The 19,403-nt window shown below is 40.1% G+C and overlaps 2 protein-coding genes across 4 annotated transcripts in view; one reads left to right on the top strand and one right to left on the bottom strand.

Moving 5' to 3' along the window:
* sirt5 (sirtuin 5) overlaps positions 1–4,641 on the bottom strand; it is a 7,010-nt gene extending 2,369 nt beyond the window's left edge. The window contains exons 1-5 of one of the 3 annotated variants that reach the window (XM_085252169.1): positions 4,494–4,641; positions 2,998–3,101; positions 2,777–2,910; positions 2,426–2,651; positions 2,247–2,334 (exon numbers count right to left, since the gene is read on the bottom strand). In XM_085252169.1, the coding sequence (XP_085108295.1) occupies positions 2,247–2,334; positions 2,426–2,651; positions 2,777–2,910; positions 2,998–3,088 (539 nt within the window). In that variant the 5' untranslated portion in view covers positions 3,089–3,101; positions 4,494–4,641. The other 2 variants (XM_085252170.1, XM_085252171.1) reach the window with 2 other exon arrangements.
* Positions 4,642–8,262: 3,621 nt separating this feature from the next.
* Positions 8,263–19,403, top strand: part of phactr1 (phosphatase and actin regulator 1) — a 47,028-nt gene continuing 35,887 nt past the window's right edge. Inside the window, exon 1 of the mRNA XM_085252165.1 lies at positions 8,263–8,598. Within this exon, the coding sequence (XP_085108291.1) occupies positions 8,487–8,598 (112 nt within the window). The 5' untranslated portion in view covers positions 8,263–8,486. The remainder of the gene's footprint in view (positions 8,599–19,403) is intronic.

The raw sequence follows: 19,403 nt of genomic DNA, 5'->3' as shown, positions 1-19,403 counted from the left end.
ATTTCCTTCCCACTGTTGCCAAGTGAGACAATGGTTATTGTACGTTTGGTGACTGTTGTTGTTATTTAAATGGTAAATGGACTGATTCTTATATACTGATTCTGCTCTTCTAGATATCCCACAATTATCCATTTACACCCATTCACATAGGCACTTTCTCCTATGCTTTTAGTGCTTACTAGATAACGTTCACACACATTCACACTCTGATGGATGCATCGGAGAGCAATTTGGGGTTAGTATCTTGCCCAAGGATATTTGACATCATTGAACGACCAACCTTTCAATCAGTAGATGGTCTACTCTACCTCCTGAGCTACAGCCACACCCCCATTTGGCATTATATAAATAAAATTGAACTGAACCTGAGCCTCAGGTACACTGACTTTCAGGTATAGCACTGCCCTCACAGATGTACTGCAGTAAAGACTCAAAGACCTACAGTGATTGCACCACTGAGACTGTGGCCATGGAGTGTCCGAATAGAAAATCCACTTTAAATTTGTTTGGTGTTGTGTTTAGTTGTGCCCAGTGCCAACGTGGGACAGTTTCCAATTTCGTTGTACTATTGTACAAGGTATGACTGTGCAATGGTGATAAAGAGTTATCTTATCTTAAATTCATTTTTTTTTTTTTTATCAAAAGCAAAGTTATATTTTGATGATAAGAAAAAGTGACCTGCTCCATGATTAAAATCCATGATCTGATTAGAAGCAGGAGTTCTGTGATCTGTTACACCCCTACTTCTAATCAGATCATTGATTTTAATCATGGAACAGGTCACTTTTCCTTTCTGGAGGAGTTGCCTCTGAGTTGGCTGCTTACAACGACTAAGAATCAGGATCTTGGAGAGCTGCATGCGAACCTTTTTGAGGCGAGCATAAACTGCTCTTCCCCCTTGTCCGAATAGAGACGTATAAGCAGGGAGACAGACAATCGCAGGACCATAAAGTACGCTTTTACTGATATGTAATTGAAATCCTGGTAAAACTCAACAACCTCACACACTTGTGCCTTCTTCCATGTGAATCTGTTTGACCATTCTTTGTCTATTTTTTAGGATGCATGTGACCCAAGTGATTGCAGGGCTGTGTCGTTGATGTCGTTGGATGAGTGGTTCTAATATGTTGGCTTAAAGCTGGTTGCTTGTTATGAGCGTTTCTGTGAGCACGAAAGCATTCCACAGCCTCTTAATCTTAGTGGGATTTGTTGTTTATTTGATTTAGATTCAAGTTTTCAGATATTAGCTTTTTGGGATTTTTATTTTTTTGCTGTAAAAATACAACTTTTATCCTTGTCAAACTGTGCTCGCATTTCCTTTAGAATCGACTACGGAAAAGTGGACAAATTATGTGTTTTTGCAGCAGGCTGCTAGCAACAAATTGCCCAAAGATACAAATTAAACTTGTTTATGTGTAGACACGACACAGGTTCATCCATTGAGTTAGCCATTTTTTTATGCTCGAATGATTAAAAGGTCAGTGTTAAGTGGCTGAACAAACAAAACATTCCTCTGAAATTGGTCAAGTACATGAACTGGACTGACAATGACAGAAAGACCTCCAGAAAGCCCAGAGAAGTATTTCTCAAGAGCAGTTTATAAAGTTACAAGAAAGTCTGGCTCCTTGGAAACAAAATGTGAAGAAATAAGGATGGCTCAAGAATTTCTGACAATATTTTTTAAAACAATTTTCATACTTTTGACTAGAAAAACATCTAAACTCAAAATGATATTTTCAGTTCTTTAGTTGTTGTTTTTTTTCATTGACCATTTGCAGTGCTGTGATAAAGCACACCAGTATGTCTCCACACCTTGAGCAGTAGCAATAGGAAAGAAAATTAAATTAATCTGAATCGCTAACAGCACAGTCAGTACAGATACGTTTCAACATGACATGATCGGTTCTGCTATTCATTCTGAATTTCAGCGCGTGACTTCATCCACTCTGCAGCTGAGACTGAATTCACCACAGGAATATTTGTCAGCTATCAACATCGTCCATTTTAAATGTCAGGTAAGTGGCACGGCGGCTTCTAAAGTGACATTTGATTTGTGTCACATATTTTCCTTTTTCACCGTGTCATCAGGCGTTATTTAGCTCACTGACATTTGACTGACTGAAACAGCCCGCTTTCTCTGGCATTTGGGGCGCAAATGACTGCGATCGATATCTCTTATAACACATTTTCACACTGTTGGGAAAACACAGTCCAATATACCAAACCGCACCGGATGACGCTCTTACCCTTTGCCCTCGAGGGCAGCGCAAATGGGGCTCTTGTAGTTGGCTGCTTCATGGCCACAGGTCATGCAACGTATTTTAAACAGACTTCCTGTATTTCAACAAAAAAACAAAAACAAAATATGAACCAACAATTATCATACAGAAACGTTTGTTTGCCCGCATCAGACATCTTTGCTCACCGTGGATCTCCAGGATGTTTTTGGATCCAGCTCGGTGGTGGAGCTCGTCGATGTTCTGCGTGATGACGGTGACCTTGCGCCCTTGTTTGCTCAGACGCTCCTCACACTCAGCGATGGCCAGGTGAGCGGGATTGGGATCTTTTGTGAGCATGACCTCACGCCGGTAGTGGTAGAACTCCCAAACACGTGAGGGATTTCTGGCAAAGGCCTCAGGCGAGGCCAGTTCCTAACAGTTTTGAATTGTGCAATTAGATTTTTATCATGACCTATGATTCTCTCTGAAATATTTTTAAAAACTCAAAACAAAGCATGAGAGCTGGTTGTACTGGACCAACAGCTGTAGGTGTATACCTGTGCTTCCCATTTTCTCCAGTAGCCTCCCGCTCCTCTGAAAGTAGGAACTCCGCTCTCCGCACTCACCCCTGCTCCAGTGATGATGGCGATATTCTTGGCTTTGGAGAAAATCTCCCTGAATGCTGCCAGATCTGCACATAAACACAGCGAGGCAGTGAAATGCTACGACAGTTGTTGCTAACAGATTTGTGGCAGAGACTGTAAATAATCAATTTTACCTGAGCTTGGTCTAGCCATGGCTTGTCTGCCCCCAGGTTTTCTCAAGTGAGCAAATAAAACAGCTCTGCAGGTAAACTGGCGCACAATCATTAGGTTATTGCAACTGGGGAAGAAAGACAAGACCCTGTCACTATTTATAGCTGACTCTATGGCTTTATATCTGATACTCCTTCAACTAGTAAGCCAAAGTTTAACAAATTGAGTTTGTTAAAACAAACATATGAAAGTTTTGTCTCGCGCAGCAGACGTTATTTTGTGCTCCAGTCTAATGGATTTATTGATCAATCCTGAAATGCCTTTGAAACAAAGGTACTGTTAAAGTGACGCTTTATCTGGGTCAGTCCATAGAAACTATTGACTGTCTTGATTAAAATTGTACTATTTATCATCAAAGACAAACACAGAAATTTGTATTTCATAGCATACATGTGTCAAGTCTTACAAAGCTCATACCCATACTCTTAGCTATGAACACATTTGTTCTGTTCACTGTAATCACTCGATCTACCACACAACCACAGTAACCGTATAATTAAAAAACATTTTCCCTGTGTTATTTGACCATCACGCTAAACAGAGTAGATTACAGAAGGAATATTTAACAAAAAAGAAAAATGCTGTAAGGCAAAGTGTAAACTCACCACCATCTGTGTACTTTTTCCTCATACCACACTATTTACTCTTAGTGATGTCACTTCAAGAAACATGCGCAGTATTTTTGGTGCAGACGTGCTGTTACCATGGAAGTAATTATGGCCAAATATAAATGATGTTACGTTAACAGGAACATTTTCCTTTATGGACACTATCACTGCATTTTAAGGTAGAATTATCTGTGCTACTAAAAAAAAAGTGTGACATTGACATAGAATATGAGCGCTAAGAAATGATATCCGAAAATCCACATATTTAGAAGAAACCATGTATTTAATGTTATTTTACCTATAATAATAAACTAAGAAATTTACTTGTTTTTAGTCACTGGAAACTGTATAAAATACACATGCATTATGAATATGTTTATACTGCCCATGCAAACTAAAAAGTTTGTCGTCTGTGGTGTTATACTGTCTCGTTTTTATTGGTTGAGCATTAGTTGTATCTGAACCATTTTTCACTGCTGTCACTTTTGTTAGCTGAAAGGTCATTGTAGCTTTGCTTAAGTCAAAGGTCATATTTATCACAACACAAACATGCACCTCCTGCTGCCTTAACACTGCTCATTATTCACAATACTACTTACTTAGGTTGCGAAACAAATGATACGGTATTGTTTATCCTAACTAACCGATCAAGGTGTGTACTCGAGCACAGACTGATAGCTGACCATGTATGCTAGGTGGCTAAGCTAACGACATAGAAGCTAGCGCCGGTAACCAAGGAAACAACAGCTAGCATAACATTAGCTTGTGAGGCCAGCATAGCACGTCTTTGTCTGTGTTCATCGATGAACTGGGTTTGTCTGTCAGACACACGGTTTCGCAACACTAACTACCTGGCAGACCGGAGCTTGGACAATTAGCTGGGGCTTTAAGGAAGTGGGAAGGCGTCTTTTCCTCTACTTCGGCTCAGCAACTGCACTGGATTGGCTTCGCTGTGAGGACATGAACCTGTCAGGGAACTCAGCGAGGTTAACAGCAACCCATTTAATCCACTTGTCCAGCAGAGGGAGCATTTGTACTACACTTGTTTTTGCATTGAACGGGTGTTCACACACTGGACAAAGGTATTCAGCTACACTGCCTAATCATTTAATAAAGTTATATGATTATTTCTAGAGTAGTCTCCGGCCCCTTATTTGCAGTGAGGGAAATCTCTTGTCTAACCAAGACATTTTGTATAATTCCATGCTTCCTATTTTGCAGAGATAAAGCTGACTGTGCCCCAGTGCACAAAGCAAGGTGCATAAAGGATGGGTTTAATGTGGTGGAAGTTGACTGGCCCGCACAGAATCTCAGCTTCAACACCATCAAACACCTTTGGGATGACCTGGAACGGCCCCTGGGAACCAGCCTCAGAGTTTCATCTCACAAATGTTTTTCTGGATAAATGGGCAAAAATTCCCACAGACACATTCCAAAATCCTGTAGAAAGCCTTCCAAGAAAAGGGAAAACTGTTATACATGTTACTGGCTAACTCCATATTAATGCATTCATGCACTTACAATGAGATGTGATGAAATCTAAACACAAAAGTGTAATGTGTACCAATTTGAACAAATATTTTTGTTTGTTTGTTTGTATTTGGCTTCAAGAGATGTTTTACTGTGGGTAGAAAATGTAACCTCTGGTGCTGTACTTCAGTTTATAATCTCCACATGATCAAACATTTGATTCTGTTCAGACCTCTGGCATCAAGAAGGAATTTGAACCTAGAGAACTGCTACTCTCTGGATGTTTTTTTTCTCTTTTAAACTGTTTTGTGTAAACACTAGAGATGTTTATGCAGGAAAATCCCAGCAGACCTGCAGTTTCTGAAACAAACAGACCTGCCTGGTGCCAACAATCATGCTGTGTTCAAAGTCAATTCAATCACATTTCTTCCCTATTCTGAACTGTAACAAGTCATCTTGACCCTGTCTATATGTCTAAATGCATTTAGTTAGTGCCATGTGATTGGCTAAAGAGATATTTGCATTAACAAGCAACTGAACAGGTGAATCTAACAAAGTGGCTGGTGAGTGTGTCCCTCAAAAACTGTGTAGCATGTATAAGTACCACATACTGTAGGCCCTGTCAACTGTTATCCACACATCAGTATGGCCCTAAAAAAGAGTGGACTAAGTTGTACTCAGTTTGTGCTTTAAAAGAACTACATTTAAACACCTTGTTGTTGGTATAGTGATTGTGAACTCAGTGAATCTGTTTACAGTCATCTCCACTAGAGGTCACCAATGAATTAGTAGAATTATAAGAATATTAAGCAGAATACCAAAGCAGTGATATACAATAATAGTTAACATTATGAATCCTGTGTGATTATGGATGGATGGATGGAACTGCAGTGTTATAGCAGTCAATTAATATCATTCATAACCAGAGATGGGCAGTAACGCGTTACTGTAATCTGATTACTTTTTTCAAGCAACGAGTAAAGTAAGGGATTACTATTGCAAAATCGGTAATTAGATTACCGTTACTTTCCCGTAGGAACGCTGCGTTACTGCGTTACTAAAACCGTGATTTTTTTGCGAGAATGTCTCACGACAGTGACGTAAGCGAGTGCACTGTTAGTGACAACAGCTGTGTGCAGATCAACAATGGATCACATATCGATTGTGGGAGAGAGTATGAGCGTGCAGCGTTTAAAGCGTGGAAGTACTGACCTTACTTTGAGTTTGATTCCATAAAAAGGGACAAAAACATTAGAGTCTGTTGTGCGTGGGAAGAAAACTTTTTACAACGAAAAAAAACCCTAAACTTCTGAGCAAGCCCAACGATGTAATGGGAAACTCACAGAGAAACTCGCGGATTCTTCAACTGACCGCGGCACACCTGCACCAGAGTAAACCTCCGCCTACCCTACTCCTGCTTTACAGGTGAAAATAGAGCAACAGGACCGCTGAGTCTTTGACTTTATTTATTTTCTGCTGTGTTTTACTTGCATCTATTTGAAAGAGTGAGTGTAAACACAAAACATATTTTATTTTATTTTATGTGCTGGAATGTGCAGAAAATAGGTTTAAATGTTAAACTAATTTATTCAAGTCAGAGAATGTTGCATATAATTAAATTTTTGCTTGATGCATAAAGTTAAAAGATTAAAACTGATAAAACAAGTTAAAAAAAGAGACTTTTCCATTTGATTACATTTTGTATGATGGATTATGCAGAAAAAGCAGAATTGGGCTGAAAGATCTGTGCTTTATCACCTCTTCAGGTAGTAAATCATGTTTTTAAAAAGTAACTAAGTAACTAAGTAATTAATTACTTTTGAAAATAAGTAATCAGTAAAGTAACGGGATTACTTTTTTGGGGAAGTAATCAGTAATTAGTTACTGATTATTTTCCTCAAGTAACTTGACCAACACTGTTCATAACACAAATAAAAAGAGGCAAAGCAGATTAGTTAAATCCCTTCTGCTGATGTCTCTCTCCATTGTACTACTACTGTATTTTGTAGAGTTAAAAGACTGGTTTATTGGATAATGATATATTGGTCATATACAGTCCATGCATCCCATAATCCAAGCTGATGTAAAGATTTTATTTATTTTGTTTTTGCTTTTAATGCAAATGCAGCACATTTACTTTTTTTTTAACAAACGTGTTCATATGTTTAAAAAAGCCAGCTCTGTAAGTCATTTTCTTTACGTAATGATCTATTTGAAATTTGACTTCTTTAGCCTATAAAATATAGCAGCCATTATTTAATATTTCATTATTTAGAACTGCAAAAATATTTCTTTTATTTATCAATTGGGTAGCATTTATTTACCAGGGCAACTGATCTATGAATCAAGAATTTATCAATTGTAGTTAAATCTGGTTCCCAAACTATATATTAGCATCTTCAAATGTCTTGTTTTGCCCAAACTTGATTCATTTACAGTTTACAAAAAGCAAAAAAATATACAAACAGCATTTTTATTTTATTTTAATTAAAGTGCCTTATTAATATCCTTTTTAAAAATTAGATCAATTATGTTGAATTATTCTTTATGTATTTATTTATAATTATTTATTATTTTCAATTTCTGTATTTTATTAAAAATGGGGTATATGTACATATATTGCAAATTCTATTTGAAAAGCTGAAACCAGGTGGTTTTGTTTTTCTACATCATTGACAATTATTTTTCTATTAAAATTGGTCATTCGAAAAAGCCTGGCTTCGTCAGCATGACAGCAGCCTGTTCAACTTGTCAAACGTGCATAAGGTCTGCTGTATGCTTCTTTCCATCCACCTGCCCAGGGTACACCTTGGACAAGTCACCAGTCATTTTCATATTATATTACTGGGCCAGCACTGCCTTGTAATAAGGCTCTAGCATAAAGAGTGGTTCCATAATTGGTCATAGCAGTATCCAAACATTTCTCAGCACTTTATAATTGATGACACCTCAATGAGACACACACGAGGATCGTAACAATGGATTTTTCTATTATGGGAATGTCATTTGCAATCTGTGACCAACGTTTTTGTTGTTGAATTTCTCGTCTTTTATTGTAAGAGTCGATAACTCCAGACAACATGTGACCGTTAAAATTATGTGTTTGAGGACAGTGCAGTCTATTGCTTTTCATTGGCCAAGGTGGAGTCGGAACTTGAGCAGGTGGCGCTCACTTACTGGAACAGTAGCTCATCAAGGATCCAATCTTTCTCTCCCTCTCTGTCTCTCTCTTCCCCCCCTCCTCCCCTCCAGCACCGTTGCAATAGCCCCCCCTCCTACACCGCCTGCCCGCGCGGGTGCACGAGTGGCTGCTGCGGCGCCGAATCTCTCGCAGTCGCGCCGGTCGCCAGTGGACGCTGCCCGGCTGGCGGAACATGGCGGCGGCCCCGGAAGAGGAGGTAGACCGCAGACCGATCCGGAGGGTCCGCTCCAAGAGCGACACGCCTTACATCAACGAGGCGAGGATCTCTCTCCACCTGGAGACAGGTAGGGCTGCTCGCCAGAGCCGCGGATCCTCTACGCTTCGTGTCCGGGTGTATTCGTGTCGTCTCCTCCCACGGGGGAGGGATAGTGTAGTGTAGTGAATCTGTTCTCACTGTGAGAGAAACTGCTTCATCGCCCAGTGACAGTTCCCACGCTGCAGCAGCATGACTTTGGGCTTTCATTGTGCAGCCTTCGCGGCACCCACAGTGCTCGGCTTTCACACTGGGTGGCCGGTAACCACACTGTGACTCATGCACCGGGAAATGGGGAGAATTCCCCACCTAAGCATGGGCGATGTACTGTATAGCAGGAGATAACAATTAGCCCTGTAGAAGGATTGATCGCCGCCTCTCCTGCCGGACTCCGCCTCGATTGTCCGCTGCGGTGAGCTGCTGTGCGAACTTGGGCTGCTATTGTTGGTGAAGGGTGAAGGAATGGATAGTCCGCCCTGCTGTGCTAAGCGCGGATGCTCAAGCTCAGTTTGTCTGGAGAGAAAACGGGCGAGATAAGTTGTTTCCCTTGTTGCCATGGTCACGATGATAACGCCGCAACGAAAGCTTGATTAGCAGCATGTCGATGCGAGTATACGGGCAGATATGCGCTCCTTCTCTCGACACTTTCTGCCTTGTGCTCCCCCATGAGAGAGGCTTAATGACACATCAGTGCGGAGCTGTCCACTGCCCCTCGGTGCTGAAATGCCACCAATGCCAAATGCAAGGAATGTGCAAGTCTCCACTGATGTTAACCCGCATAACATTTATAATCGGTCGTTTTTTTAAGTATCTCTCTCTCTATATATATATACAATGGGATATTGCATGCGGATTGCCTGTGGTCGACCCTCCCCCAGAATTTGCCGATGTGACAAATCCCAGTCACATTGTGTGCCTGGTATAGCCTGGTAGACTAGGCTCTAGATTCAACCCTATATTTTCCATTTTGGAGGAAAGAACTGTGGAAAATTACCCTCCTGCCCAGTTGTTGTTCTGCTTTGCCTGAGTGATCTTATCAAACATGGAGCTCTTAGTAGGAAGCACAGCTTTCATCCAAAGGTGTACAGTAACATCTGGTTTTTGCCTGCAGCACATGTGAGAAATGTATGCCAAGAAGCCAGACTTACATAATAAATCTTAATGAGATCAGGAATTACTCAAAAACTCGCCCTGTAATGTGCCCCCTTTTAGCCTGCTTAGACCTTTATGACTCATGCTGTTCAGACCCACCTACTCATAATCTCTCACAGCTGCCCTCTCTCTGCCCTCAACCATCTTCCTCTCCATTTTGTTTCCTATTAAAAGCAGCACCTCCTCTGAGCCAGATTAACTGACTCTCCAACTTTATAAATAACACTATTTTTCTGTTTTAAATATATCCTGGAGCCTTCTATTGGGCCATGGCTTGAATGTGAAGGAGGAGGGGGGCTGCCATGTCTTGCTAACAGTGCTGCTCCTGGCTGTTAGCTGAAAACAGAGTTGGGCAGGCTGCAGCTGCATGAGACTGGCGTGGCATCATCAAGAATCCAGCGGGCACTGCCAGCTATGTCGGGAGAGCACAATTTTTCTTCACCCGTTCTGCTGGAAAATTCCATATGCTCTTCCCCCTTTTCATTGTCTCTTCCCCCATTACTTTGGTTTAATCTCATTTTCTTTTCCTGTCACCACTGAAACCATCTGCCCACTTACTCATTTAATTCTCCCCCAATTTTACTTCATGTTTTTGTGTTTAGGCTGCTGTGTGTTTTGCATAAATCTAACCCACTCATTTTCTTTGATGTGTGCCTCCATGCACGTGTGACAAATATTCAAGCCAACTTCAGAGTACACACACACGTCTGCGTGTGTGTGTGCGTGTGTGTATGTTTGCTTTCACGTGCATGCCTGTCTGGTCCACATGCGTGTGTGGGAGGCTGTGCTATGTGAGTACCGGGATTAGTAAACAAGAGGTTATCACAGTGGCTGCTGCCAGACAGCTTGCTGTTGTTCTCTGTAGCCTGACCCTCTTCAGCCACATCCATTAAACATCCAGGTTGAGATGCTCATCACTGCAAAACCCATTAATGAGGTCCTGTCCCTTGTAGTACCTAAGGGCATTGTTGATATGGTTTTGTTTGAATCAAAGGCAGTTTTGGGAAAGTATTTTGACCACTTTAAACCACAAAACATGTATTCTGAAGTCTCCCTGAACTTTCTACATCAGTAGCTTTAAAGTTAGAAACAAACAGTTATATGTCATATGAGTGGCATTTTCCACTGACACGGTGTGTTTAGTTTTTCTTTTGCACCACAAAAACTACCTGACCTTTTACTGCGTGAAGCTGTTTAAATAGGCTGGTTCTCAAAAGACACCAAGACAGAAGTGGCTCGGCATCAGCACCCGTGTCTATGGGAAAAGAGATGCCCTTTATCTTTACAGAACAGAGGACAATACATTATGAGAGTAAGTTAGGTATGCTATGAATAGCACAAAATGGAGAAGCTGGGTTCAAGGGGCGTTGCAAAGAAGCTTTCAGAAAACAGTGATTATTGGTTTCCACTGTTTCTTGCATCTGTTCATACATGCAGGTTGATGGCATTTATAGTGACTTGTTGTGAGTAATCTGATTACTCAGTTACCTCTGTTTTATACATTTAGAGAAAGCATTATCTTCCCTTGTTCTGTGCATATTTTCTTAGAATATATGCATTCCATTTTGGTTCATATGTGATAAGATCATTGAACTGATGTATCACTTTAAGGGCTCACGAGTTATAATCTTAACAGCTGTTGTTCCAAACCTTTATATCATTTTTCTGCTCAAACTAAGCTGTGTTTTGTTTCGGTGCTTCCTAACCCTGATCATATTATTTGTGCCCAAGCCTAATCAAACTTCACCACAGCAGGTCATAACACATTCATATGAATTTTCTGATGCAGGTGCTTGAAAAGGATTTTTACAATCTAATGACAAACGGTGTGATTCTGCAAATACTGAAGCTGTGCTAGACTGGAAAACACTTGGAGGTAGTGACAAATCATCTGTTTAGTTGCTTTCTCGGGTAGGGAAACGAAAGCTGTATCAATCTTTGTGGACATAAGAAATCATGGAACTCCAAACCAATTTGGCAGGCAAACAGCTGTGATGAATTATCGCCTTTGGATGTTGTAATGGCTAATGTGTTGGCAAACATTTGTCTTCTTACACTAGCAACCTAAGCACCGAATGGAGCTGTGTTTGTGTCTGCCTGATGAATTTCAATCAAATATTCTCCTTTCTTCTTCTTACACATCTTAAACCGCTAATTGTTTCAATGTCTTTACCAGCTTTAAAGTCGTAATACTAGTCATTCGTAATAAATGAGGTAACCATGGACTGATCTGATCAATTTCAAATTTTAGTTTTTCTTGTGGTTTCCGTTGCCTCGGGCCAGTCGAGATTCTGTTCAGCATCACCTTTCTTCAGCAATTGAAATCCAGGTCAACTCAGTGAGAGCTTAGTATTTCTCACAAAGACCAAGACCAGAGCATTACCATACTGTCTTTCAAGCAGAGAGATGGAGTTCTAATACAGATCTGAATGAACGGCTGAGACAGAGAGGGCTTAAATGCGAGGGGGTGCAGGAGCAGGAAGGATCTGACAAGAGGACAGGCTAGGAGGATGTAGCCTTTCTATTATGGCACCATAAAGACTGGCACGGTGAGAAAGAACCAGAGTTGGCTGTTGTCCATTGAATATAGTAAGAACAGTGCACAAATAAACCACCTCCCCTCTCTCTGAGTAATACCCTTTTGTTGCTCTTATTCTCTCTGCTTCTGTCTCACACACATACATAAACGCTGCTATCTGCATACATTAAAGAGGCCTTGAGAAGCAGACTGCTGAACCTACCTGGGTAGAATACAAAAGCACAGGGAGGAAGTGGAAGAGCTTTAAATGCAGAGGAGTGCTTCCACCGCCTTGCTGCCTTCCACCCAGTGCACAAAACCTTTCACTCTTCCTCTGCTGGCACGTGGTTCGGTCCATTCACCTCAGACAAGCTGGTTATTGTGCCGGGAGCGAAATCTTGAGCCAAAGAAGGCGACGGACACAGATCTAAGTTGTTACTCATGATTCGAGCCCAACATATAGAACTTTTTATTTCGAAATTGATACTCATATCTGTATTTGGTGATTTAAAAAAGTCCAGTACATGAGCCAATATTTTCTTTCTTTCAGACACACAAAACAAACAGATTTCCCTAACATTTATATGGGTAGTTATTTGATAAAAATGCAGCTGTAGCTTGGGATCCAGCAGCTTACAGGACTATAGAAAGAAAGTTAATGATTGATTGTGGAGTACACTTCACCTGAGCGATGCATAAAGGCAAAATAAAAGGAAAAGCGGTATATGGTTTTGCACCAAAAAGTGTCTTGTGATTATTAGATTGTCACAGTTTTCTTCAGCACAGAAGGCACTGACTTGACTGCAAACACTAACTATTCTCTCAGTGGTAGGGAAACTGTGAAAAGTGTGACTCAAACAAGAAATAGAGACCATTTGTCTTTAGAGTAAAAACTGTTTCATTTGAAACGTGTTGGTTGCAGTGCTGAGGCAAGGTGTTTTCCATTATAATTACATGCAACCACAACAATCTGCTAGTGACCAAAGCAATCACAAGCAAGTGTGATTGATTTCAAATTGATCCAGTTTGTATAAGAAACAACTTTCAGAGTTTAAAAAACACTGTCTGTACACCAGCTGGTTTCTGGGCCTGTGTCACTGAGACATTTAACACACATGCAAGAGTTGTGCATTCAAAGCTTAATCTTGCCCATTAGCATCTGTGGCTACAGACAGTGTTTTTTACACTCTGAAAGTTGTTTCTTATACAAATTATAGCAGTCTTATTGCTGACGGCACTCGTAGCACGCTCATAAAAATAGTTGCATTTTTAGGCAGGACTCACATATGTTGCTTCAGTGAAGATGGTTATGCCTGCAGTTTGGAGGGTATCTTATGCTAGCATAATCATCATTTAAACAACATTCCCAGGGCAAGCTAACAGGGCTTTAGTTAGCAGTTAGCATGAACCAAGTTAGCTGCCTTTTATTAACGTCATTAATGTACAAAAGAGTGATAACTAGCCTCAGTGCTCCACTTGCCCTTCATTTCACTGCCAGACTGGAAAGTAGAGATGGCTCGATCGATCCAACTATCAACAGTTTTGATACCAGTGCTGATATTGGTATTGGATACTAGACACTAGCATGATTGGATCAATGCTTTGATTCAGTTCAGTATGTAGCCCACTGAATTGTGTTAAATTAATTCGTTTTTTTGAAAATTAAAAAAATGTCCTAACATGCACTATGAAAAATGTTTGAACCTTGTTGGGTTGACTGTCAAGTCAATTTTATTTATAGCCTATAGCACATTTAAACAACAGAAGATGACCCAGAGTCTTTAGAGACAGGCACATTTAGATTGCACAATCTTCCAAAAAAAAAAAAACCAGTTTCAAAATACATGAAAAGGTGTTTTGTTGTGTCAACTAATTATTGTGGAAAGTAAAAAAACAGTGTTTTGGTGATCATTAAAATGAATTTGCAAATTGATGATGATTCATCTCATAAGTCATGACACACTGTTCTCCTCTACCTAAGCTGCCTTTATAAGTTGAACGTATCAACATCAATATTGCTACTAGCAATACGGGCCCTGTATTTACTTAGTATTGGATCATACCAAATATTTACGGTATTGCACAGCTCTGCTGGACAAGTAGCCACCACCCTAATCAGGTAATTTCTGTAATGTGATTTCATTGGCTGACGCCTGGCAGAGGTGAAAGTCATGAAGCCAGAAGTACCACTGCACACATCAGACTGAGCTCGATGTTGACCCTGAGTGTGTTCTCATTTTGCCATGTTGGATTTGTGTGTGTGTGTGTGTCTCCTGTTTATTGGCCTGGCATATTAGTTGGCATTGGAGAATATTTATAGGTAAATGTATCTTTCTTTTTTAATTTTCTGGGAGGAGGCAATGTTTTTTTGTTTTACTTAATTGAAAACAGCAAGGAAAAAAAATTAAATGGGTAAAAAGCATTCACAGAGTTGTATATCTGGTGCAACTCGCTGTGTTTCATAAAAAAGTATAGTACAAAAAAAATAAAAAAAATTCCAATAGCAGTTTAGATTGTCACGAATTTTTTTAGTTTAAAAAAAGCTTCCTTTCTGCCCAGCTTTAGTTTATAGTATGAATTCCAGATGTAGCTTACTTTTTGATGATTGTTGTTGTGGACGATGCTTTCTGACAACCCATACATGCCTTGTCTGAACTTGTTTCATTCATCACCCACATGTCAGTGACGGTGCCAGTGATACCCGTTGCATTGTACCAAAAGAGGAGCTGACATGAAGCAGAAGTAGCTCAAAATATCGTGTAATGTGGCTGCGTTGTGAGCTTATAAAGTAAAGCGTGTACAAAAATGTTTCTCACACTGTTTATATTCTGCAGATGAACCACGGATCACGACAGTTTGTGGGTTACTGCAACCAGTGACATTCAGTGTGGCCTGCAGATTATAATGTGGTGGATGTGGCTTTAATTATAGCCGAGTGCCTTTAGCCTGAGACAGAAATCAGTGCAGCATTTTCAGGCTTTATTTTATTTTCATTATGAAGATATTGTTTGGAAATTGAGTCATAGGGATAAACCCTTGAAGCAGCGTCATTTTACAGGATTTTAAACAACAAAATGACTGGTAGTTTGTGTGTTTCGTTGGAATAAACTGCCTTAAACCTACATTCTTCCCAGCAGCCAAAGAGGGGGTTGAAGAATACACAGGATTGTTAAGAAGTCTGTGGAAAACAGTCCTTCATCTTCCTTGTTTGTGACATCAGAAAACACTTTCATGATGATTTTATGGTCTCAGATATTAGTTTTACGTCTTACTGAATACAACATGATGTTAATTTTGTAAATTTTGCTTCCCATTAGAGGAAAAAAAAAGTCTGTCTCGCTGTGTGATCAATGAGCCGGTAGTTACATCAACATGTCATTTTCGGGAATAAGTTAACATGTTGTCTTCAAAAGTGGTCCAAGGAAGCAACAGTGATGAACCAACAACAGGGTGATGGGCGACCGAGGCTTACTGATGCAGGCGGGGAGTGAAGGCTGGCCTGTGTGGTCTGATTCAACAGTCGAGCTGCTGTAGCTCAGTTTTTAAAAAAAAAAAAACAAAAACCCAACGTAATGGTTCTGACAGAAAGCAAACAGTGCATCACAGTGCATTTACTTTCTTTACTTAAATTTTGTAATATCCTGTTCCATTTCTTGTAAATGACTGTGACATGTTGTGAATTCATTACTGTGAATTCAGTAATGCCTCAGTGGTTGTCTACCCCGCCTTGTTGTACAGACTGCCTGTGGCTTTCTCTTTGATATTTTTGCCCCCCTGTGGTAGTTTTAAGTGCGGCTCTTTGTGGTTCATCCCTGGGCACTTTAAGGAAAATACACAACCAAATCGCAAAAGGAAACCAGAGCCTCAAGTAGGTGTTTTTTTCCCCCTGCAAGTATGTTGTCTGTATGGGTGAAGGCCACCTATTAAAACAGATGAGCAGCATACAGGAAGAGAGAGTGGTGACTCATATCCCTGTGATATGCCAAGCCACACATTTACACATTTACAGTGATGTACACACACACACACACACACACACAAACAACAGCACACACACTCCTCTTTGGGCTCTGCTGTTCTGTCACTTTGTATTAATACACACACAGTGAGTCCAGTCAAAGGGAAGAGGAAGAGAAGGGGGGTGTGTGGAGGCTTTTGAACAGTCAATGGCATCGAGAAAGAAAATGATTAAAAAAAAGTGTAAGAAGATGGAAAATCCATTGAACTTTGTGTTGCCTTTGTACAGGCAGACCGTTCCCAGCGTTTGGTGCTGTGCTAATGCCAGCACATTTCTAGACAGATGGAGGAAGAAAAACCAGCAGAGACCAAATCAGTAGCTTGTGTTGTCACAAGAAAGCCTTTAACTTTTGGAGTTTCCAAATTTAAACCTTGAGTGAAGGGACAAGGTTATAAGAGATCAGATTCTACCTTGTGAGCCAAAATGACAATTTTTCTAACTAATTAAAATTAACAAAGTCACACATCTTCTCCATTCTACCCCATTCTCTTGCCTTCATCAACGTTATATGAAAGGTTGTTTGCAGTTTCTTTACATGCATATTCCATCTATTAACCAAGTGTTTTTACACTGATATACATAAAAAGGGGTGCAAGCAAAAAATCTCTTAGCTTTTAGAAGGCTGAGTCAGATGGTTACATGTGGCAGTTTCCTGCAGCCTGGAAAAAATGTTTTAAACTGTAGACTGTATATAAAGGATGGTTGTAGCCAGTTTGTGTTTGTGACAGTGTGTGTTTTTCTCTTTGATTGCATTGATGTTGGTTTTAGATCCCTGCCAGATCTTTAGAGCCAGAAGTTTCCATATTTGGGAGCAGTGCTAAGTTATCAGTTAATGTTAGAAAACTTGGTAAATGATATCACACAGGCACACATAAATATTAATTAGTGCTAAGTGACAGATGATAGATAGAAGAAGGGGCAGCCTGTATCACAAAGCAAGCCATAATATTAGTTATCATTTTAATTAGTTTAAATGCTTCAAATGGCTCAAATGGTACCAACAAGGTTGAGTGGTCCAGTTCAGAGAACTGAATTAGTGCAGGTGATGACAGCTACGTAAATATAGTTCCCTTTGTTGAACTTTAAAGATTTTCACTCCTAACTTGAAGCCTTGGCAAACTGAACTACTTATTTAGTGCTATGAAGTGAAAATCAGTTCTATAGACCAAAGCAGAAGTAATAAAATAACACAAAAATAATGTACAAATACAACAAAAAATATCAATCAAATCAAGTTATTTAAAAAAAGAAAGAAAGAAAAGTGTTCCCTGTAATTACTCCTCAGTCACACTAGAGTAAAAAATGACCAGCAGCCTCCTTGCATTTATGACAATCTGGCAGTTGCCCATTCGTAGCAGTGAATCTTTTCAAATTCTGCAGCTATTTGCAAGCAATCGCAGCGACCACCTGGATGAATTCAGATTGCAAGCTGTTTGCACAGGTCACCTGGTGGGGAGACAACCTGCCTCTAACTCACACTTAGAGTTACTTTCAGACAGATTGGTAAAGGTTTGCAAATAATTGTCGTCTCATTTATAAATGCAGCCAGATTGCTAACATGTCGCAATCATCTGATCTGCACTGATGAGAACAACTCATCTGTAGGGAACTGGTTGTCTACCAGAACCGGTTCCCAGTAGTTCAATTCCTTGGAATTGTTAGTCTGACTGCTTATCCATTCCGCTTATCAGTTCCCTTTGCACTTGCACCACCATCTGCTGATTTTAGTTTGTGTGCCGGAAGAGGAAAATAGTGGTGCAGCCTACAGTGTGGATATGGATATTACTTTTATTTCTATTACACAAAAGGACAAAAGCACTGTGGTGAAGTGTGTACTGCATCCCGAACAGAAACAACTGCAATGTGCTGCTAAGAGTACATTGGCTCTTTGCAAGCATAAGCACAAAGAGCATGCTAACGTAAAGCTAGCCAAGGACCCACAGTAATGTTAGAACAGAGTGCATGCTGACCCCGGCCCAGCAGCCAGACCCTGAACTTCAATAGGTAACAAACTGATAAGCATTCAGGCTGCAGCCTCTGTTTATATCTATTCGTGTTTCTAAAGTAGAATCACTGTGGCGATCACTTTAGAGTCTCCGTGGGCTGGTTTTCATTTTTGCTTTGTGTATATGTGTGTCCTCGTCATCATAACAACAGAATTTGTGTTGGTGTGTGGGGCTGTGGCCTCATGTTTATATTGTTAACTGATAATTATGAGACAATGTGTTTCAGGTCATTTTACAGAGAAACAAGAGAGTAACATAATCAGCTGTGTGACAAATTACTTCTGCTTCATCTAAGCGAGTGAATAAGGAAGGCACTGCATTATTTTAAAGAAGAGTAGCAAGTAAAGTGTAATGCATTACTTTTTTTGAGCAAGGATCCCAACACTGATCACAACAAACACGGGAAATACCTCCAACATGCACAAACATTTGACCACACAGCATGCAATTCATTTCCATGAGTGTAATGTCTTTGATATGCTGCTTAGTGATGGTGGTGACTCTCAAAGCAGAGAACCCAATGACAATTGATAAGAAAATCAATAATGAATCAACCTGATAAGTGATAATGGAATCAGAATCACGAATACTCTTCAAGTTCTATCCTTGCTCTTGTGGGATGTGTCTCTTTGCAATCAGGGACTCGACTCATCTGACTGACAACTGGTTACATTCATTTATAAAAGATTGCCAAGCTGTCATTTAGCAGTTAAGTTGTCATTTAGCAGCAACTACTCACTATTTCAGAAGAAGTTTCTGAAATTATCTTCTGTACACGGACTGGATCTATTGATCACAGACTGATAGCAACCCAATAGCAGACTGACTTCATCTTATTGCTGTTTTATGACAATATGACAATTGTTGCACAAAAGTCACTTTGAAGATGGCAGCCGGCTGTGACTGGTCACATTGACATCTCTAACCACTGTTTTCCCCAGTGTGACAGACAGCATTAGATAGTCTAAGGAGCTTGGAAAGAAAAGCTTCTGGACTTCGCTTTTCTTTCCAAGCTCCATAGACTACGATGACCTGGATGACTGAGAACCTTTACAGACAGACAGCATTAGATACCACTTGATTTTCATAATTTTGGGCAATATATACCTTATAATCAACCTGAACCTGCTACTACTGCACAT

Source organism: Mchenga conophoros, linkage group LG17 (assembly GCF_057382185.1).
Source record: "Mchenga conophoros isolate Kocher_MC1m ecotype Shallow Benthic linkage group LG17, M_conophoros_male_GT1.1, whole genome shotgun sequence".
Taxonomy (NCBI): Eukaryota; Metazoa; Chordata; class Actinopteri; order Cichliformes; family Cichlidae; genus Mchenga; species Mchenga conophoros.
The sequence above is the reverse complement of the archived record's forward strand: the minus strand, read 5'-3'. Positions and strand labels throughout refer to the sequence as shown.